We start from the raw sequence: 24,561 nt of genomic DNA, 5'->3' as shown, positions 1-24,561 counted from the left end.
AAAATAATTCATTTTTTTCTGTATTATGCTCTCTTCAAAACGCGCGGGCAAACGACTTTTCTTCCATGACGTCATCGGCGGCCTAAGCGCGCCGTCATGGAAAAAAAAATTCTTGTTGATTATGATAAGACACCCGCCGCAACGTTCTAAATTGATAACAGCTCATTTTGTAACGGTCAAAACATTTTGCTGATTCAAACAACATAATTTCAACATGCTTTTCTTGTTGAGTCGTCCGTGTCGTTGAAACAGTTCGGTTGAAACACCATAAGCTCGGCCAACGCAATACTATTACGGTGTAAAAAATCTTCACCGGTCTGAATGCAAGTGCGATCGTCAAGATGAAGCGAGCAACTTGTAGCCAAACGACGAGGAAACCCAAAAGGACCAAATCGGACGATGACGCCAAAGATCCAATTCAAGTATACTGTCGCATACGACCGCCGACCGCCTGCTTAGACAATCCGTGCATTACGGTGGTGTCGGATACCGATTTGCAAATCAGTTGCCCACCCGACGACAGGGGCGTATCCAGAGAAGGGCAGTTCAGTTATAAAAAAATATTCACCGAATACGAACCCCAAGAGATGGTGTTCCAAGACTTGGCATTACCGCTCATCGAGCAACTGTTGTCCGGTAAAAGCGGTTTGCTGTTCGCCTACGGCATATCGGGCAGCGGTAAATCCTATACGATGACTGGCAATCAAGATGACGGAGGTATCGTTGGTCGGTGTTTCGACGTCATATTCAATTCCATTACAAATTGCCAAGCCAGAAAGTTTACGTTCAAGCCGGACAAACTTAACGGTTACGATGTACTGAGCCTGGAAGAAGCCATGACGTGTCGTGCCGAAGATTTTAAACACAATGTAAAACACATGAAGACGCCCAAAAAGTAACATGTTTTTCATTATACAAGTTTAACTGGATTGTAACTTAACTATACCTACTGTCTTTACCCTAAGCCGCCAGTGAAAAATATAGCTTTTTATGGCTTTTACACAAACTTCAATCACTCTTGTCATTATTTTTGTTACGGAAACGGCTCGAAAATATTTTCAAAAGGTCTGGGCTGATCCGAAAATGTGTTTTTAAAAAATATTGTTATCATATTTTATAAGTATAAAGAAGCCAATTATTATGAAGCTAATTTTCGGATGTCTTTAGTTTTTTGCTAACGCTTTGCTAACGTGACTGTACTAAAAAAACACTGAAGACATGGATACATCTGAAAATTAATCACATAATATCATAATCCATGAAAGCCTTAATAATTATTATTAGTAAATGTCTTAAAATAATTGTATTTTTTTTTTATGTCATATTTAGAAAAGATGGATCAGATTCAGATCGGGTGCCGTTTGATTATAGAATCGTCGACATTGACCAACACGTGGCGTATTCTGTATTTATCAGTTACGTAGAAATATACCACAATTACGTTTACGACCTTTTGGAAGACATCACCGACGGGGAAATTAAACGGTAATGTACTGGTAAAACCGATTACATTTTTTTATCAATAAAAAATTTACATTTATTTTTAGAAATAGCAAAGTTATCCGAGAAGATTCAAACGGTAACATGTACGTACACGGTGTTAATGAAAAAGAAGCGACCAGTGCCGAAGAGGCCTTCTATTGGTTGAAAAAAGGACAGTTAAACAAACGTACAGCTCCGACGTTTTTGAATATTGATTCCAGTCGTAGTCATACAGTGTTTACGTTACGCTTAGTACAAGTAAGAGTGATTGGGGGCAAAACTAGTGTTTTATTAGCACCATAAACTATGATTTACTATTTTTTTTTTTTTTTATCCAGGCGCCTCTCGACGCCGATGGTGTGAATGTAATTCAAGACAAAAAGTTTACTGTGGTCAGTCAAATATCATTAGTTGATTTGGCCGGCAGTGAAAGAGCCGGAAAAGCCAAAACAACCGGACAACGACTACAAGAAGCAGGTTTATAATTTTTTTAAAAATAATTTCCGTCAATGGCCACCGCTGTATTGATAATAATCTATCGGCAAACATTTGTTTTAGGTGAAATAAACAAATCGCTATCGAATCTTAAACTGTGCCTAAGGATATTGTACGAAAATCAGTCTTCGAGCAATTTAAAGAGCTTAGCCGAGATAATACCTTATAGGAGTTCTAAGATCACGCACTTGTTCAAGAGCTTTTTCGAAGGTTCTGGTTCGATTAGAATGTTGATTTGTGTTAATCCCATGTCTGAACCGGCGGAACTTCTGGTAATAAAAAAAAAATATATATATAAAATACAGCGTATCGGTTTTTACTTTTTTTTATATATCTTGTATTTATTCGGTTGACAGCCTGTTCTACAGTTTGGAGAAATGTCTGGAAACGTACAAGTGAAAAGAATGACACCTTTACGAATTGATACGGGTTTGACGCCAGGCCGAAAGAAAATTGTCGATGTACGACGATGAGTAATTTGTTAACAGACAAGTTTTAGCCAAACTGTTTTACTCTTGACAAACATTATTAAATATTTCTGTGTATTATCACATTTTCAGGTTCAGTCGTTGAACCGTATACCGTGTGTTCTGGAAGAAGATCCACCCGTTAACAGAAACAACGACAATTTGAAATATGATTACGACTTGAGGTTTTTTTCATTTATTATTTGCTATTTTATAAAAAAAAAAAAACTTGTTTGAGCTCCTACTAAATTGTCGAAATTTGTTTTGCAGTTTTATGAATTTAGGGCCTCCGTTACCTCAAATGGAGTTCGAAGAGTTATTAGTCGAAGAAAAGCGTCAAGAAATGCTGATTGCTGTGGAACAAAAAATTAAAATCAAAAATGAATTACGCGATTTTTTAATAAGCGAAAGTAAATTCATTGTTTTCCAATAATAATAATTTGTTTGTTTTTAACATTTGAGTTAACAACATTTTTTCAGGCAATGACATAAGATCAAAAATTGTACACTTGGAAAGCAACTACACAGTTGCATTACAAGACGTAAAGTCCATACGAATACTCAGGGATCAAGAACAGAATAAAGTATACATTAAATACTGCACTCTGTTAGTTTTTTTTTTTAACCCAAGTATATTTAATTTTAATTTTTATATTTTAGATAAAACAGTACAAAAACAAAGCATTGTTATTAGAAAATGAACAGGGATCTTTAAAAAGAAAAATAGAGTTATTGGAAAGTGAAAACAAAAGATTGAAATCTGGTGTGAGTTGTAAAATATTGTTTTTTTTATTTTTATTCGTAGATAAAGTATCGCACAATTAACGGTTTAACTTGTTTGTACACGATATAGATAAGCGCCAAAGAAAATATGATCAACGAAATGGCGAGCGATGCGGATCAATTAAAACAAAAATACAACGCAAAAGTTATCAAGAACAAAGAACGATTGTCAAAAGACTTCAAAGAAAAATGGAAAGCAAAAGAAAATGAATTTGAAGTTAGCGTTAAATTGTTGTTAACATTTTGTTTACGACCTTTTGTTAACCATCGAGTTACATCTTTCTAGGCCAAATTACAAGAAAAGAAACGTAAACTTCGGCACATCAAGAACATTGCCGAGAGCACTGAAAGTATTTCGAGCCAGGGCAGCACCCTTAAGCGAACGGTATCCGACGAAAGTTTCAGCAAACCCAATACTGGTTCAGTCGTCAACAAGCCTGTCGAAAACCCACCGAACAAGGTAGTACATAAACTGTCGGGCGAAACCTTTTGGTACAACTTTGTATTACAATTATTATTACAAATATAGCCTTCGCAAGCACCGAACATGCGACGTCTGCATTCGAGGCGATCGAAATCTTGTGATCCGCGAGATCGTTGGATAGAACACAAGCCGCCCGTACCGGTTCCGTTACAAACTGTAATGCAACCCAAGATGAGAAAACGTAAGTCCATTACCAAACTGACCAATGCCAAAACCGTATCCAAAACCGACGCTTCCAAGTATTGCCTACTCACCCAAGACAAAGACAGCGATGGTGTTCCGGAGGCAAAACTGTACAAGGTACTGTTGCGCTCGGCTGATATTTTATGTTTGTCCAAAGGATAGCATTTTATTAATTTTTGTAATATTATGTAAATTTCTCAGGGGGATATCATTCCAACAACCAGTGGAGGAGCTCAAGTGGTGTTCAACGACGTTGAAAAATTACAGCAAGATTGTCCGTTGGGTGGATCGCCGGTAAAGAAACGCGTTCAAGCCTACAACGAAAGAATCGAAGGTCACATTCCAGACGATCAACAATCGAAATGTTATGGCATACAAGGCTGTACGCCAAATTCGAGAAAATAACAATTATCCCATAAGGAAGAAAATATTTCTTTATAACCGTTAAGAATTTTGTTGATCTAGTTTTACAAAGACAAATGTTAGAAATTTTGTACCGTTATTTGTATAAGTTGTATTTTTAGTATTTAAATGCATGTTATGTTTGATTTTTCAATTTGAATTTTAATAATAAAAAGACATTATCATTATTTTACTTAATCAGTTTAAGAATATCCATAAGATTTGAATCAGAGTGTTAACAGTATAGTTTACTTGTCTATGAGCGTTATGTTATGTTATAAGTGTTCTTCCGTCCACATTATTTTACTGAGCTATTTTTTTTTTTCAAACAAGTAATAGTAAAAAAAAAAAAATGTTTGCTCCAAAAGTATAATTTTGTTTTTTTTTATTGCATGGAAACGCTTACTTTAACTATTATACAATTGTTTTCTAGAAATGTATGTATATTTTATATGTGAAGTTTTTAAAGAATGAGATATTATAATATACAATGTTTTAACTTTCATTGTTATTTATTACCACCAATGTTTATTTGATCAGATTTTACTTATAAATAATTGTATCTTTTTTTTGTTGCTTTATTCAATGTTTTATCTCTTGTAACTACTTTATCTAGAGCTTCCTTGCTGGTGAGTTAAAAATATTAATTGCTTAAAATGACAAATCCTAAATTGCAACGTATTAATAGAGCTGTAAAAAACTATTAGACAAAATACTAATAAAAAGACAAAAGTTTAATTTTAATATTGTATAAAGTAGGTTACATTGGTTTTATCAGCCGATGCGTTAAGTTGCTTAGTTTAGTGAATTTTGTAGAATACATTTCTTTCGCTTGAACATGTTATTTTAAAAGTAATATAACTTTCATAAAAGAAAATTAAGGTATATCAGAGTACTTGTTAAGTTTTATTAAAATTAGAATTATTTAATGTCCACCACATAAAAAATTGAACAAATTAATTTCTATGGCAAATATATATAATATAACATATATATGTTTTTTTTATAGGTTTTAGACAATTTTTCTTTTGAATAGCAACTAGCCGTAGAAAATTTGGGTCATCGCTTTAAAAGTTTAGTGAGAGTCAACACAAACACATAATACATTTTAAGAAATTTTTTTTAAGTATATTTAACAAAAATTAAAAAAAAAACCTTCTTACAAATATTTAATTCGTTCTTTCTAAGCATATTTATGTATTGGCTAATAGTTATAAACATTTTGAAGAATTTCAGGTTATTAAGTTTATTTATTTTGTACTTACTAACAGCCACTTCTAGGAAATAGTCATTGGGACAAAATGGTTTTTGGCGGTATTCAGTTAGGCAAAAAAATATATAACAATATTAATAATATTAGAAAACAATAAATATTATCTTTTACTCTCATCTCGAGAAAAGTGGGAAAAAATCAAAATTTGAAATAATGTTTAGGACTAGGCAAATGTGTATGTTTGTCTCTAATAATATACTGAAGCAAAATTAGTTGTATTTACAATTAAAATATTAACCAAAATGAGAATGACTAATTAGAAAAATGTATTTTAAATAACAAAATTTAAAATTCATTTCTGAAATCAAAACGTATTTTGAAATACTTCTCAACTCGGGTTTAAATCTGACTTTACAGTTATTATGATATGTTACTGATAAATAAATAAAAATTATTTTCAATTTCCGTTATAAATTATAGTTTGGTTTTAGCTCAAAGCCAAAATGTATCATTACCTAAATACGGCCGCCTTTCTGAGTTGTTCTTTTTGTGTGTTATAATCTTTGTGTATCATTAAAATATATCGTTTAATATCCAGGAAAAAAATTCAAAGTAGAATTTGTCTCATTAGACAATAATTTTTCTTAAAAACAATCAATACAAGAAAAAATATTGAACCTATTACAACATTTATTAACATTACAAAATAAAAACAAAATAAAAAGTTAAAAAATTGTATTTCAAAAAAGAGCGGTAACTATGGTTTATACCACAGCTTACCATGGTCGTAGGGTATACCAGTTGTTTACTTCGTAGTTTGTTTTGATTTTTGTGTTTTGTTGCTTACAAACAGGATGTGATAAACGCCAAGTGATATCATAATAATAATTTATAATAATTTGATATTGCTTTATCGCCTGAATTTGAAATATTTCTCGGCTTAAAATTTACATTTTAAATGTTTTCTTCGGTGTTTTTAATACTATAGTGCCTTCGTTTGGCTGAATGCGTTTTTGACTGACTCCTACCCAAAATCGTTCTTCAAGGATTGGAGGAAAAAAAAACATAAAATGTTGTAAGTACTAAATTCTACGTTTCTAAAATATGTTTTTATACTAGTTGTATTTAACATTGTTACATAGTTCCAAGTTAGATAATTCTTTTAGAACTATAACCACCAATCCTGTTATAATAGATACATACGTAATCAAACACATTTGCATGTATGTATTTATAAAAGAGCAATACAAATGTTAATAATACTAGAGAATGTGATAGAAAATATTTTTTTCATGTTCATTGTATTCTAACTGTAATACTTTGCCACAAACATGTTAAATTAGTAATTTGTTGCCACTAGCATATTAGACGATTAGTATGGACAGTGGACACACACATAACAATTAACCAAAAGCGCCTACGCCTAATCGGTTGAAATCTTACTATCTTCAATTGTGTTACATTTTAATACATTATATCGTTATTCGTTTGTGTGCATTTGTTCAACTCTACTTCACAGTTTGGATAAAGGCAAATGGGAAACATGAACACGAGGGACTAGAATAGAAGTGTAAATGTTACATAATTGTTAGTTTGGATTAACTTTAAATAAACCATCACTGTAGTTGCGTAGCTGGGAGTTAAATCATAATTCATATAATACATACAATATACGATATAATATATTTTTCAAGGAGATTTTAGAGTTTGCCTGGACTGGACTAATGATATCAACAGCTATTTTGCCTGTAATTTTTGTTTTCTTCTTCTGTACGTTGATTTTACGACCCCAATTTTAAATTATTATGACATATATATATATATTGCATAGATAAAATATGTATAATTCTATATTATTAATGCTTGTATCTTAATATTAACATGATAAGATTCAACAAACATTTTATCGTTTTTGTTTTCTTAGAATTTATTTGATATTTGAAAACAATTTTATAAGTCAATAGTATTGTAGTTGTTGCATATTATGTTTTGAATAATTCAGTACAGAATAAAATTAATTATTTGTAAATATTTATTTACAATAAATAATTAATTAAAATCCATAATTAATTCCATAAAATGTATCATTTTACCACAACTCATTTAACGTACAGCAATTTCTATAATTTATTTACGATATTTCTCGACTATATAATATTTAATATAAAAAAAATATTCCGTAAGGCTAAAGTAATTTAAATATTATGTTTCCAATAACGGAAAATCAAGTTGTAAATATTTCATCTCTTCGCATGGTCTTTTAGCCGAGCAACATTTATTTTACCTTAATATACTTAATATCTTATACCATCTGCACTTCTGGGACTATTAATTTAATTAAAACAATAAATTGTAATAATGTTTTAAACAAAGCACAATTTATTTTTAACTATAAAAATGAATTCGAGGAAGAAAGATTATTTTACCATGGTTTTGCTATTCCTAAATATAATTTTATTGTTTCCAATTCATAGCAGGAGCAAATAATCAATAAATTTGGTCCTAACAACATATTACTAAAAAACTTTTTCAATTATTTTTGTAATTTTTTGATAACTACTTATAATTTAGTTCTAAAACATTAAGTCATAAAATCATGTCTATTATTAACAACAAATAGTTTGTTTAAATAGTAAAACTTGTTTGAAAAAGTTAAGTTCGTATAGTATTCTAAAAAAATGTCAAAAGAAATCGGAGTCAGTTTTACTATTTTTTTTTTACAAAATTATAGCACAATAGTAAAACATCCAACCTTTTTTTCGCTTCATATTGAAGTTAATATATATATAAGAAAATAATTAATCGTGTCACTCGAATATTACTCGACGTTATTTTGTTTCTTGCGTCATATTTTGTAATTAATAAAAATGTTACATCATAGTTGTAAAACTACTCAATGTTCCAATTTATTAAATAAACATACAGTTCAAAAGATATCCAATATTTACCACACCGAACTAAATGTATACGATACGAGTAGTGATGACAAACATTTGCTTTGTAGGCCGCTTGTTTTATAATAAATTATACTGTTTCGATAAAAAAAAAAAAAAAACTAACCGACATCAATATATATATATATTATTTTTATTACTTGTGTAAACATCTTAATTTTAATATTTATTAATTTTGTATCTTATATTTTTTTTTTTTAGAAGAAATTCCTCTTAAATATTCGCTGAAAATTTGCAATGCCTCCGATTCCGTTAGAAGGTAACCAGCCCAACATGAATAACGGGCTACCTCCAGAAGGATCAATATCTCTGTCAATATTGATTGATTTTATTGTACAACGTACTTATCATGAGCTCACGGTGTTGGCAGAATTGTTGCCGCGCAAAGCCGACATGGAACGGAAACTGGAAATTTACAAGTTTGCTGACCGCACCAGACAGTTGTTTGTTCGCCTTCTCGCCCTCGTGAAATGGGCAAACAGTGCTTCCAAAGTGGACAAATCTACTCAAATAATGGCGTTTTTAGATAAACAGTCAATGTTATTCATAGACACGGCAGACATGCTCGCCAGAATATCTCGGGAAACCGTCGTGTCAGCTCGGCTACCTAATTTTCATATTCCATCTGCCGTTGAAGTATTGACAACGGGTACTTTCTCCAGATTACCGGCTTGCATTCGTGAAAGAATCGTACCACCAGAAAAAATCACTCCTGCCGAAACTCGCGAAACGCTATTGCAATTGAATAGAGTCATTCAGCATCGACTGGTCTGCAGTAATTTAATTGGTGAAATGAGTTGTAAAAAAGTGTCAAACGGTCGGGTTACGTTTCGCGTGGAAAACGAGTTTCAAGTGTCTTTGACGTTGATGGGAGATAACCCTAACATACCGTGGAGACTTTTAGATGTTGAAATATTAGTTGACGATAAAGAAACCGGCGAAGGTAAACCGTTGGTACATCCTCGACAGACCCAGTATATTCATCAAATAGTCCAGGCTAGACTGCTGGAATGTTGTAGTACTGGCGGCGAGCCTCTTACTCAGGTCTACATGGTATTGCACTACTTTTGTCAATCGCTGCAATTAGAAGTGTTGTTTTCCCAAACCAGAGTGTTGTGTAAAGACAGATTGGACGGTCACATACACATAACCGAATACAAAGCTGGAAAAAGTTTAGTCGTTTCGTACTGGAGAGAGCTATCGCGCAGCGTGTCCGAACAATTTGGATATTCATTAACCGTTTCTGTGGACGACAAAGAACCCAATAAACCGTTGTTGATACTACATTCACCGTCTTTAGGCACAAAGGATGCGGAGATTACAGAAAAATCAATTGGCACCGATCATTTATCCATGGAACGGCTGTTAGTGCACACAATTCATGTGCGTACTAAAATTCGTTTATCTGAGCTTAAGATAGAATTGGAAAATGTGTTGAAAGATGTCGAGTGCAATTTGCAAGGCTCCCCGGCAATATTGTCAGTCGCTATACTTAACCCTTGCTTACGGGCCGAACAATTGCTGATAACGGTCGATACACATTCGGGTATGCTTCAATGCCACGTTCCTGAATTCAACCCGCCCAGTATAGTTCAGTTACAACAGGCTTTGAATAGCGAACCGTCGAAGATACCAATTCTCCTAAGTGAATTGAGATTTTGGATTACCCAACGCCGCTGTGAGACTACGTTACAACACTTGCCAGCCACAGCGTATGAACGGTTGCCCGTATTACATCATATCGATCATCCGATGTCAAAAATTAGCCGTCATCGTATGTTTATCAAATTACATAAAATATCAAATATAATATTGATTGTGGAATTTGCCGAGAATGAAAAGTCCCCTTGTAGAATTGAATACAAATTTTATATTGCCAGTGTGAAGAAGTCGTCTATTGAAGATAACCCCAACGACGATTCGATTGAAACCGATATACCGAAAATGTATTTGAAAGTCTTGACTTTGCTCACTTTGGAGAAATTTGTAGCGACTCATGGACCGTTTACAGCCGTCATCGAAGAGCAACACGAAAAAATCGATCCGTACAGTCGAAAAAGGAACATCATAAGTAACGACAAACCGAGAAAAGTTCCTAAGCACCCAGCTTATTTTATACCCGAGCTTGCTCACATAGTCGCCTTGTGTGACGAACGATTGCCATTCACTGTGTTGGCACAAGAACTATCAAAGTATGGAATCAGCAATCAAGGTGTCCAAATCGAGGCCAACGCTACTACCTTTGTTTTGAAAATTTTGTCATTACCGCCTCCTTCTGGCATCGAAGCTACAAATCCAAAATGGATATCGCTTTGCAAACGTGTGTTGTCGATATCGATTCGAGTCTATGGCAAAGGTACTACTCGATGTTGGACTACCGAATATGTGTTTTATGGAAGTCCGTTGCCCAGCAGACATAGCAGAGAGCAGGGAGCTCGTCGGCCGGTTTACATAAACTATGATGTCGGCGTTGCAGAAAATATTTCGAAAACAGTCGAGACAATACTAAACGACTGGTTCCAAATCGTACATTTGTACTTTTTAGTTGAAGACCTATCACCTTATTTGCAAATGGAAAAAAACAACTTGCAGTCTATGATAAGTATAAGGAGTTATAATTACTTGAAACTTATCATAGGATACGGCGCCCATAGACGTTCAACAGCGACGATCCAGTGGAACTCGTCGACTAGTGGATTCACTATAGTTTTTGGTTCACTTGACAGTAGTATTAATCCACATAATTTAATTAAAGAACAATTCGAAGGGTACCTCAACAGTAACAAAATGTTGTCCATGCTCATCCACGAAATGTTAGATACATTAAACCCTCTTAGTGCGATTTGCAAATTGCCATCGATACCGCAGCTCTGTGTTTTACAAGTCAGGCCCCAAGTACCAGTAATAACTTTTGGAATAGTCGCCAACTCGACTAATTTGATTAAAGTGATTTACGAAGGACAATATTGTATAGAAATAACATTGAAATGGGGAAACTTGGTCAGTATCAGGGACGGAGCATACAGCAGATATGACAGGACATCTGTGATTTCTGATTATATACCTACTCCAGGACTAAAAGCGTTTTTGTACAAATATGTAGACGAAACTAATATATTTAGAAGACGATCTCAATCAGAAGATGACAATCCACCATCTCCTATTACGATGGATAATATCGAAAGCAACTTCTTGGGCGGCTCTTCGCATAGAGGTCCTCAATCGCCTGCCCAAGGTTTACGATTTCATACTCCGGGTAATACTTCATCAGGAAGCAATCCGCACACGCCATCTAGCCCACATCCCGCTGTCGGAGGTATGTCGCAAACTAACCAACAGCAATATACCAATAGTCCTGCTTCGTCTTTCAATTTGGCTTCTCCGCCGTCATTGCCATCCGGCGTCAACCCATCACCATCTGTGCTTCCACATCCTTCTCCGGGTTCCAGTTTGTTGGCGAGTTCTCCGTCGAATCCTCTACACGTACCAAGTCCAGCAGGAATGTTATCTACGTCTTCTCCCGGTCCAGGTTCGGGCTTTGGTTTGAGCTCTAGTACTCATCCTCCAGAAATGAGTCCTTTTCCTTCTCAGAGTATAACTTCCCCGGCTGCATCGAATTGGCCCGGATCTCCAGGTTTGCCACGTTTATCACCGGCCAGAGCTCAAGGACAATCTCCGGCGAGCCATTCGCTGCAAAGCCCAGATCACAAAAGTGGGTTCACTCATACGTCCAGAGTACTTCCTCAGAAATCTTGGGCAGGAGCCGTTCCTACAATTATCACACACGAAGCCTTGGATTCTCTATGTACACCAACGGCTCACCCGCAAGGACTTGCCGCGCCCAAACAATGTCCCCTGGAACGGTTCTTGGGGTGTGTTTACATGAGGAAGAATCTCCAACGTTTCGTTCAGACGGAAGAAAATCTTGTCTCGTTAAACTGTTCCGAACCGGGTGTTGTGAATTTTAAAGTGGAAAATTTACAATGTCGCATTTTTATAAATATGCAACATTTCCAATCGTTGCATTTGAAAATATCTTGTATCCCGGATCAAAAAGATCCGTGGACCATGGAAGAACTAAGCATATTGGAAAACTTCTTCGAGAACAAAGTGGCAATACCGCCGTGCAAGCCGAACACGTTGCTGGGCTTCACGCGCATGTTGAACTGTTCGTACACGGTACTCAAGGATTTCATACAGATAATCAAATTGGAGATGATTCCGGGCCTGATTCAGCAACATCAAATGAAATGGACGGTACAATGGTGTTTGCGAATACCGCCATCGGCCACGCCAATTGTGCCCGTCGGCAAGGAAGCCCTGCTGATATGTCGCAATAAAATATTGTTTTTCTTGCAAATCACCAGGATCGGCATAACGTACAGCGGCAACGAAGTGCCTTCGCTGGTGTTGCCCCTCGTGTACGACACTGCGACTAACTTGACACAGCTAGCCGAGAAGAGAGATGCCGGTCCAGCGTCTGCCATATCGGCTGCAAGTTTACACATGAAGCGGTTCGCCGAGTTCGCGGTCAATCAAAACGAATGCTCCATATTCCCAGCCGTTCGGGATCTCATGACAAATTTTGTACTCCCTTCAGAGCCACAACCTCAGATGTCGCCTGCCCCGATGAACATGCACCCGCAAATGGGCGGACCCGGTGGTCCGGTGCAGTCGCCACTAATGGGACAACACATGATGAATCAAAATCCTGGAATGGTCGGCAAAATCCTGGAATGGTCGGCAAAATCCTGGAATGGTCGGTCAAAACCCTAACATGATGGGGCAAAATCCCAATATGATGGGACAAAATCCTAACATGATGGTGCAAAATCCAAACATGATGGTACAAAATCCCAATATGATTGGTCCAGGACAAACGTACGGAGGGTCTTCGATGTCTAATATGGGCCCTCAACACGGAATGATGCCACCTCACCAGTAGAAATGTACGCATCGTGAAAACAAATTTATTTAAATTTACAATTTTCTATGTACAGTCTTGGTGAATACTAACTAACTGAATTGTTTTTATTATTTTTTTTTTTTGGTTGAAAATTATTTATCGTTACCTAGTTTAAAGAAAAATAATGATTACGTTATTAAACAACATTGTATAGTATTCAATTATTAGCTAAAGTTTCTCTAACTTCTGTACAATTTAGGTTATTAATGGTAAATATCAATAACTTTGTTAGTAAATTATTTTTATATTAATTTAATTATTAGTATAAGGCTGTAACCGATGTACAATTCATATACTTAATACGCTTTGTAGCAAAATATATTAACATTAGACAAATAATTAATTCCTGTCATTACAAAAAGCAACCCTCGAGCCAACGGTGGGTAGTTTTTAGTCACACTACATTTTTCAAAATTATGATATTACCACAAAGAAAACCAAAATTTCGAGTATATTAAGTATCTTAAATCACATTTCGGGAATCGTTTAAATAATATAGAGCTTTGACTGGTGTTAGTCATGAATCTATTTGTTTATATTTTAGTCTGGACCTGTAGTTTTTTAACTGCTGTCTATTGTCAATTAGTAGGAACTGATATAATTTACTGATGTCTGATGACAAAACAAAATTAAAAATATGTTCATAAGAACATGGATTTGTCTCAATATACAAGCATAGGACCCTGGTGCTTTTCTTATCTATTTTTAGAGTGACCCCCAGCCATAAGACACAAAAATGTGGTTATAATAATGTCAACCATGTTAATTTATTTTCAGGATAATTTCTATAATGTCTAGGGGATAATTTTTAATTTGTACAGTTTTTTCACACGAGTAAAAGCCTTTTTGTTTCTAAAAGAAACCAATTTACACCTAAGAGGCTGACAAAATTACACTTACTTTTTTCCAAGTAATTGTGAAAGTCGATTTTTGAATAGTTAACTGTTTAATTTACTTAAAAGAGCCAATGAAGTGTATACTAACTTTTTGAGAAATTCAAATAGAATTAATTATTTTAGGAAATATCAAAAATCGATTCCCTCAATAAACTTGAAAAGATAAACTCGATTTTTTTTTACAGAATTGAAATCGTACTAACCTAAGTAGGAGAAATTTTGTCAGTTTTTTAAATCTAAAACGTTTAAAAACCTCTTTCAATCCACTTTCAGTAAAACAGTAAAACAAATCGTCTACTTGATCTAAGTAGATTTAAGTAATAAAACAAAAATTAGAATCTAATGATTGAGAGAAGAGACTTTTTACATATTTTGGATTAATTTTCAATTATTCTAAAGCATGACGTTATTTATAGTTAAATGTAATTTAATATTACACTAATTATTAAACTTTTATGTAAATTCACTTAAAAATTTGTTTTAAAGGAACACTTTTTTTTCTAAGCGCAGATTCAGTTTTAAGACTTAGGTAATAATTATTGGTGTTTAGGGTAGATATATAATAATTACTAACATGTAATCTACTTAACTTTGGAAAACCTCTAATATAAAAGCTCTAATATTATCAATTGTAAAATATTATTAAGGTTTAGTCAAAATTGCTACCCATTTTTTCTCTCTAAATAACGCTTTTTATTTTAACTAAACAAAATATGATCACGGGAAATTAGTTAAGTTGCCTATTCAATTACAAATAAGGGGCAATATAATGCCTTATTAAAATATAAAACCTAATATCATAGCAGTGTTAGGTACACAAGTAGCGGATATAGACGTTCTCACAAGTTTAAGTTTGATGATCGCCGAGGTTAGAATAATTGTTTTTTATTTATATATTTCATTAAAAATATGAAAACCAATGAAAAAATGTAGTTATCGTTTAACAATTCATAGTTGGTTATCAATTATAATATGAACTTCTAGTATGTCTCAACTAACGACTGAAATATGTACAATGGACGAGTTAGAAAAATAGGTATGTATCTATTGAAACTATATTTACCGTAGGAGTAGAAGTAGTTAGAAGTTTAGGATATTATCATACAATATAAAAATAAAATAAAACTCTAATTACACGTCTTATGCTCAAAGTAAGAAAGTAGGTATTAAGTATTTAAATAAGTACAGCTACCTACTAATAAATTACTATGACTAATATATTTAAAAAAAAAAAATGCTAAATAACTTATTATTAAATGCACAATATATTATGCATGAAAACTGTGTATTTGTTGTAAAAAATAATAACTAAAAAATACCTTTTATTTAGTAAATGATATTTTATATGTACCTAACAACTAAACTGAAATCTGATTAGATGCTGATCTGTCTGCGAACCTCGTGTTATAAATTGTGGTTTATAGATAATACTCTGATAATTTCAATAATAGTAGTAATAAATAAACAATAAAATAAAATAACATATATTATAAAATAAAATACACATATTTATATGACTTAATTTTTGATTTTTAAATGTCTAATTACATAGATAAAAAGTGATAATTTATATAGAGGATTTTTTTTTTTAATTAGTTTTACTAATTGATAAAAATACCTAGGCCGTGATCATAGTGAACATACTTGTTTTAGTTCAATTTTTTATAGTGATAATTAAAATATTTACACAAAAAATAAACTTCATGAAATTTTAAATCGTTTAAATGTTTATAATAATTTATGTTCCACCACGTTTTTCATATTTTATTAAAGATAAGGAATAAATCCGCCGTCTTTGAGTGTCTAAAAAAAGTTCATATAATAAGTACCTTCAAATCTGAAAAAGATTATTAAATGTTTCTAGTGCAAAAATGAAGAGTTTTCCAGATTTTTTAAAACGCTACACTTTGCGCTCATAACATTTTTGTATTATTAAGCCATCGAGATTAATTTTTAAGTATATTTTAAATTTAAAGTAATGTATTAAAGTTTAATTTTGTTTTTGTTTTTAATGACATATACTTCTATCTAGGTACATGGTACATAATTAAAAAAAATTAGCTTTCTAATCCGTTAAAAACAATGCCCACCAATATTACTATGTAATTTTTGTTCCTCGTTAATATACAAAACACTCAATGATAGATTTTAATTGAGAATTTGCGAAAAATTGCCTAACAGAGTTATATAAAATATGCCTTGTTAACAGTAATTTTTTCTATTAAATAATTGTGTTAGCTTCAAAACCTTAATAAACTAAATCACCAAAGGTAAAATAAAAAATATTATGTTATCCCCTACCTCAAGTCTATTTCTTTAAACCCTATAATTACTTTAAAAGTACTTAATCAATACTGGTTACCGACCAATCATCATTATATCATTCTGATTTACTAATAGGAGTTGCCGTTTTCTTAAGTAGACAGTGTGACTCATCTGTTGCGGTAAACTTATTGAGGGCGTGAAAAAGTGTGAAAAAAAATCCAACAAAAGTATTTCCTCCTTTGAGTGCAATTTCGCTCGCGTTTAACCACATTCCCAATTAAACTGTGTGCAGAAAAACATATTACACTGGTCGCACGTGTCGTTTATGTATTGGTGGCGCGACACTAGGTAATATTGGAACTGTCAATTTACAGATTTCTATGAATTTCCTATTGGTATGTACCTACGATGGATTCGGTTGTGTTCTCGGTGTATATTATATAGTGTACGCGCACTATAAGACTGTCTCACGCTGTAAGGTTGACATAATAATATCAGACATAACAGAAATTTGACAACTCACACGAGAGACCAGTGTACAGCAGGTATCGTTCGAACTTCAATAGGTAAAACTATAGTCGTCGCGTTGTAACAAACATTAAAAAAAAAAAAAAAAAAATGATGGCCTTCGGTAGATCAAAAACGATTCAATATAGATAATAGTGTATTATAGAAAAAAATATACTAGTGTTGTGTGTTCATTGAAAAGCCAACATTGTGGGGTCTAAGCAGTAGCGATAACCTGCACAGTAGCTGAAGTTTATTGAAAGACGGAAGTGATGATTGTTGTTATTGTCATACAATTCGATTTTCATTTGCTACCGACCGACAATGGCGTTTAGTTGTAAATATCATGAAAATATCGTTACCGTGGCAGCAATTCATTATTGCAGTCATTGTGTGGCCCAGGCCAGGTGGAGTGGAGCCATATAGGTACTGTATATATATAGTAACGGGGTGTTGTCATATAAATACATGGAAGAATGAGAGTATAGAAGCCGGCGAGTGGTGTTTGGGGTGTTCAAAGTAAAAAAGGATAACCTCCTCGAGTGTTAACCATCCCAACCTCGTTAGGGTTAACCGTCTGAAAAATATTCACATGGCACACCGGCGCTTCTAATCTATTCAAAACCATAACTTGACGTCTTAAACCACATACATTTTGAGCGATTTCAATGCTTGTTATTAGGTATTATAAGAAAAAATGTCGATTTGATGCCGAACCCACAACGTGGTTGGGATTACTTACTTTGAAATCATATTCCACATTTAAAACTGCAATCGTTTATTCGAACACACAAGAGGGGTCCTTATGAGTAATGCTTATTAAAATTTGTGAATCCAAGAGTGATTCCTTAGGCCTTAGGGTTTTCAAATTTCAATGTACCAGGAACCAAGCAATAGTCAGTAGTAATAACACACGTCTTGTAGTAACAATTAATGACCGAATATGTACTAAAATGGCCAAAAATATATTTAAAGCCTATTATATAATATATACTAAACACATTACACTCCTTCCACAGTAGAGTAAAAAAAAAAAAGGCAGAGCTCTAGGGTCTGTCTAGTCATAGTGGGGACGAAATACAATGGGGTCAGTTCTCAGTAGGGTCGATGTAGTCATAGTATTTTAGGAATATTATTTAAACTAAAAGTGATAAAATCAATTTCAAAAAAAAAACCCGGTTCGATGAACACTTGTAAATGTTAAAAATCATTAAACATGTTAATCAAAACAAAGGCAAATTTTTATAATAATATAATCGTGTTATAAGGATCTCCTAGACAAAAAAAAATTGTTTATTATATTAGATTTACCATCGGATCAGCTTTACAAAACCTAAGGTCCAAAAACTATCTCTAAATATTTAAAATAATTATCCTGAAATATGTTTAAAAAAAAAAGGCTCAATAAAATGTTTTATCCTTACGGAGGAATATGTTGATGGCATTTTTTAAGATTTAGACCTAAAAAAACCTTCATTGTAAACTCAATACTAAATTGTAAGAGTTACCTGTGAAGTTAAACTAGAACACGATATGTTAAGTTTAACATTTTTTCCGAGAATATTATTATTATTGACACTGAAATGTACCCCTTAGAATATATTTTTAGAAAACATAATTTCCCTAACAAATTGACTAAATTGCAAATAATGTACTAAAAAGCAGCATTCGACTTAATTATTAATATACTTTGTTAAATTGACAGGAAATTGACTATTTATCTAAGAGCACTTAAAAGTATTGATGATTTAGTTTTTAATCTGACATAAATTATTGCGGTCTGTAGAAATGGTTTTTAGGTTTTTTTATGTTGTGGTAATTTGAAGATGGGTAGTTTCCCCCTCTATTTACTCAAAATAGTTTAAACCAATAGCCCATTTAGTTGTGCCTTGTGTTTTTCAAATTTTCAAATTTACCTACAAATTAGTTGTAATTTCTGACAGGTAGGTTAGTAAGTGGGTATTGCTCGCTTTTTACTAGGCTTAAAAAACCATAGTATGTTTTTTATGGTCAACAATAAACCCTTGATACGCGTAACATTGTTCTATTGTATAATTATTCGTGATAATCATATGTTTTATGACCTGTTTTAGACAATGGACATTATAACAATCACTAAAGACAATTGACGGGTGCTTATACCGAATCAAATTCCCATTAAACCTATATAGTTTTTCTTTGACTACCGGTAGATATAGGATAGTAATACCCGTCGTACAACCGTGTATAACTGTTGTTCATTCTTTTTCCCGTTTTCTTTTAACAACAAACCTATATGAGAACAATTTAAGTAGTTAGCACCCTAAAATGTTCATAAAATGTACAAAACATACTTGTGTCGATTGTCAATTATAAAGAAATCATATCAAAGTTAAAGCGTTCTGCAACTGGCTTTGTTTCTTACAACAAAATCAAATTTACCGCCTACTAAGATTTGTTTTTTTAACACAATAAAAAGTGTAGTCCAGAAAATTAACTAATATTTGAAAATAAAATATATTTTTTCAAATTCTTTATAAGTACATAAAAGTTTTCCATAAAAAAAGCATATAGCTTTATCATAATAATTCGCATGCTATATAATGTATAATGCTATATATATATATATAACTTTGTACAAATTGCTTAATAAATTAACTTTCTATTCAGAGTTGTATGTAACAATAAATATATATATTAATTTACAAAATGTAAGTGTCATAATATTGTATACTATACCTACATTAGGTATCACATTCAATTAACTTTAAGTATTTTTTTTCACTGTAATATTTTCAATATAATACCTACTAATTGTATTTATCTCGTGTTTGTGCGGACCCTTTAGGCCTGAAATTAAATAAAGGCTAAATAAAAAAAATGATCGAATAAAAAACTATTTGTCTGTTTTAACGTGGTAAACGAATATAATTAAATTAAACTGAATCAAACGCCTAATAAAAGTAACGGCCAAACAAACACGGTTCATGACACTTAACTGACAAATAAATTTAAATAAAGGTCCGGAAAGGGTTCACAGATTAGTGCCTATTAAAAGTGTTGAATATAATAATATACTATAATATTATAGTACTATTGCAGTACAGTGATTTATAAAAGGTTATTTTTTATTCTCATACGTTATTTTAATCTTATATTAAAAAAAATATTGTAATTTATTGTAAAAAAAAAGAACGTTTTACAATGTGCAATATTTAGGTATTTGCAAAACAGTCAAAATTGGGGGACTTCAATGTTTCCTCTTCTTCTTTCATTTTTCAACAATTAATTACATGTAAACAAAAGAGCTGTCGACTCGGCTCAATAGTTAATCTGCGTGGCAGAATGTATAAACATACTTTGTATATATATTTTTTTTTTAGTTCATAATTGAGTGTTGGGAACCAAAAGGGAACAATAGTGATTATAGTGACGGGAGATGACTGGAAATAAATGTCGGCCCCGGGCAAATATATTAATCAGATTGAAATATTTATTATAAAAAGCCTTGTGAATGTAATTTTATATTAAAAATTGATTTCTTTATAATTTAATATATATATATATATATATAATTTTTTTTTTTTATGTTGATTTACTATAGGTACCTATAATATTTTTACTTGCTCATTACTGAAAAATACATTACTACGGTTGAACAAAAATAAGTAAAATTAACATAATTGTTTGATCGACACTATACATTTTTAAAACCTTAAGATTTACTCGCTTAAATAATCGAGCCAGGAAAATAAAGTTACCTAAAATCTTTTCTGACACAAACGGCGGTTATTAATGGGACTTTTTTTTAGTTATTTACCTAGTGACGGAAAAAATTATAACTATAACGTTTGTGGTATTATGTAAATATTACAATAAGATTTTTTAGCTAGTTTAAACGTTAATAAAACTATTTTTAAAAAATTAACATTACATACATAATTTTAATAACAACAAGTATGTTTTCAAGACATTATTACTTAGGAAAATGTCTCGATTTCTAGTGAATTAGAAATCTTTAAGTTGTAAAATATATAATTTTTACATAAATATATATACAATTTAGGAGATTAAATTATTTTTAATAATTTTAACTTACTATCTAACTATGTTCGAACTTGAAGTATATAAAATGGAGAAAGCGTCTTCTGACGAGGACCAAATAGGAAATTTTCACCTACCAATTTAATCGTTTTGTTTTAAACGATACCTTTATTATATTGAAAATTTCTATTTCAAGAATAGACTAAAAAAAAAAATGACAGTATTGAATTCACTTGAAGTACTTGATTCGTTTTAACTTTTAAAGGATTTTTCATTTGTAAATGAAACGTATGCGTTTCTTAATACTGACAAATTAAATTTGTTTAACTACAAGAAAATGAACTTTTAAAATGAAAACATGTATGATATCCTACATAATATATTGTAATCTAATAAAGTAGAATCTCTTAACAAAATTGAAATCTGATCCTTTGAAGTAGGCGTACATTTTGCCAGGCTTGGCATCTTAATTTCAAGCTGCTAGGTACTTAGTTAAATCTCGACCATACACCAGCAATAATTATTGAGGTTATGGCGATTTAGCAAAAGGTTTTCAAACTGCCACACATTTGGTTTTTGTGGCATTTTACCATTTCAAACCGAATAATTTACACGCCATAACGAGAAATGTGGCAGATTTGTTTTTCTCGTTAAACTAATTTAATGCAACAACACAAAGTGTGGCAGTTTATTATTTTTTCACGGGTGTCATCCGGTTATGAACTATTACCGCCTCAAATCGAAACGAGGCAATCCTGATTTCTTATGCTTGACTATAGAAAAAACATCCGACTACGCAGTATTATTATTTTTGTTTAACCGCAAAAATAAAGATAAGATATTAAAACTTATTATAGAGACGTTGGTTGGGTTGCCACTTGTAGAGGTAGACCGGTTTGTAGATAAAATTTATAGCAATACACGTCTTGTAGCCTTAACTAAAAAAAAAACCCAAATTTTAAGTTATGGCTGACTTACACCAAAGGTGCGAATTAATCATCGACATGGTCGAAATTTCAATAAAACCACTATTTTCTTAATACTGTCCATTTAAATCCGGCCGCTTCCAATCCCTTTAAGGGGTCAGGGATAGTCAGGATTTTCAAAAATTCGATTTTTTTTTAATTTGCTTTTTCTTAAAGTACGATACTTCAAAAATATTATCTGAAAATGTTGAAGTTGATCCAAGGAATAGATGTAAGTAATTAAATAATTGATATTTCTCTCCATAAATCGAGTATAAAACTTTTTAAATAAGTTTTTCTCGAAACTATGTTTTCAAAGTCGGCGACCACTGTAATTCAAAAACCACTCGACAGATTTGAATGAAATTTATACAGCTTATTGAAAGCATAAAAAACTAATGCCTGATCGAAGGATTTTTCTTCATTAAAAATTATATTTTTTATAAACAATAAACTAGTGCTTTTTTCCTTGAAAATCCGCGAATAAATGATCAGAGGTCAACTCTTTTTTTGTCTATTTTCAAAAAAAAAAAAACAAAAAGGGTTCGATCTAAACTAACTATTAAACTAATGATTTTTTTAGGTTTGATTGGTTTTAGATGAACCAGTAAAATTGTATGTTGGTCGACCCCTTGGTCTACAATATTTATTTTTTGTCAAATAAAGTTAAAACATAATAAAATAACTTTGTATTATTTGTTTTATCAAATACATTTAACTACTGTCAAAAAAAATTATTCGAAATACTCATTTTTTCATCCCGCCGACTACCCCTTAAGGGGATTGCACGTGGTCTGTTCTTGTGACGTTTTAGACCAAAAAGCCTGAGACAAGATTTCCACTACTTAGGATGGTCCGATTTCAATTCTGTTAAGATATACGAGTTGTTCGGTACTAGGTTATGTAGAAAAACGATTTTTTTATGTAAAAATTATTGAAAAAATGCTTGAAACTAACATTTTTAAACGAAAATCAGCTTTCTACATAACTTAGTACATAGTAGCCAAAGTCTCAGATCTCTTTGCAGAATTAAATTGGATCTTCCTATGTAGTCAACATTTTGTCTGGCTTTTTGGTCTGAAAACAATCCAAAATGGCTTTAAAATGATTTAAATTAAAAATCACACCTCGAGACAAATTATGACCGGTATGTTAATCGACATGGTCGAAACTTTGATACAACCACTATTTCCTTAGATATTGCCGGTTATAAAAAACCGTCTGCTTCCAATCCCATTGAAATTGTTATTGTTTTTTCCAGCCAAATCCGCGTTATTATGGGGAATTTTTTTTCTCTCAAAAATTGTCCGTACTTACAGAAACGATATTACAGGTATATATGTAGGTATATGTAAGTGTACACCGTGGGTACCGTGACGGATTGGACGCGTTAAAAAGAGTTCAACGCCGGCGGAGCCGTTGAACTACATTAAAATAGCATAGCCGTATCGAATCCTAATACGTCGGTGACGTGTTGACGATAGGTATTTTTTTTTATATATTATTTTTTTGTTTCCATACACATTAAACACTGCCCGTGCTCTTCACACCTTTTGTTGTGTATATATATATATATATGCATACAAATACATATATATATATATATATATATATATACATATAAACGCGCGTATAGAGATTTTTATTTATAAAATAAAATCAGAAGAAAAAAATCTAATATACACCTACCTACCTACCTGCCTACATAGTAGCAGTGTTAATATAAATTCACCGTGAAATAAAAATCTACAGCAGCGTCGTCTTGCGTGTGAGAAACTCGTGGAATTCTCGGTAAAAATATATTATTCTTCTTGTCGAGATTTCTTTTTCGATCCGTACAACGCATACTATATACCTACACCTAATAATATAATATAATATATTTTATACAACAACAACACTCGTTTATACATATTATTATTATTATTATTGTACTTACATACATACATAATATATATATATATATGTTACATTATTATATATTGTTGTGTAGATCGTGCGTTTCCACAATCGCGGAAACCCGTCGCCGATGGTCCAGATAATAATATAATATTATTATATTACACATTTTTAGTACATATTTTTTATTCTTCCCTTTTTTTTTTTTTTTTTTAAATGAAATAATTCGCAACGTTCTTTTTTATTATTATTTCCTTGTTCCGGTTTCGCACGACGAGGAAGGGTGTTGACACAATAGAAAGGGGTCCATCTCGACCGCGGACCCCTTTTTTAAAATAAAAAAAAAAGCCTTTTACAAAAGGCTGTGTAACGGTTTCAGATGCAGGTGGTCGCATATCCTATATATATATATATATATATATATATATATGTGCATTATGTGTGTATGCGTATAAACGCGACAAGGTCTGGTCGCGACAGCATAGGAAAAAAATAAAAATTAAAAAAAGGATACGGCCTAGGGTTGAAAATTTGCTATAACAAATTTTTTGTACTTTATTATGTTTTTTACAAAAAA

General features: G+C 32.2%; 2 protein-coding genes across 2 annotated transcripts; both read left to right on the top strand.

Moving 5' to 3' along the window:
- Positions 1–178: 178 nt before the first annotated feature.
- Positions 179–4,790, top strand: LOC126837223 (kinesin-like protein KIF23). Its single transcript, XM_050571041.1, has 14 exons — positions 179–895; positions 1,330–1,485; positions 1,548–1,740; positions 1,821–1,959; positions 2,041–2,249; positions 2,334–2,438; positions 2,538–2,629; positions 2,715–2,854; positions 2,925–3,028; positions 3,105–3,209; positions 3,298–3,444; positions 3,514–3,687; positions 3,757–4,011; positions 4,096–4,790. Exons 1-14 carry the CDS (start codon positions 342–344, stop codon positions 4,297–4,299), a joined length of 2,577 nt encoding a protein of 858 aa, XP_050426998.1. The 5' UTR covers positions 179–341; the 3' UTR covers positions 4,300–4,790.
- Positions 4,791–6,392: 1,602 nt separating this feature from the next.
- Positions 6,393–13,744, top strand: LOC126837222 (mediator of RNA polymerase II transcription subunit 14-like). The gene is given in 4 exon segments (XM_050571040.1): positions 6,393–6,584; positions 8,665–13,186; positions 13,189–13,206; positions 13,209–13,744. Coding segments are annotated over 3 exon segments (4,704 nt in total). The 5' UTR covers positions 6,393–6,584; positions 8,665–8,700; the 3' UTR covers positions 13,409–13,744.
- The last annotated feature ends 10,817 nt before the right edge of the window (positions 13,745–24,561 follow it).

The sequence above is a fragment of the Adelges cooleyi genome, unplaced genomic scaffold, assembly GCF_023614345.1.
Source record: "Adelges cooleyi isolate 19-005CV unplaced genomic scaffold, UGA_ACOO_1.1 ACOO_flye_CR_arks_rails_tigmint_CR_PRNA_247, whole genome shotgun sequence".
Taxonomy (NCBI): domain Eukaryota; kingdom Metazoa; phylum Arthropoda; class Insecta; order Hemiptera; family Adelgidae; genus Adelges; species Adelges cooleyi.
Note: the sequence above shows the minus strand (reverse complement) of the source record. Positions and strands in the feature narration are given on the sequence as shown.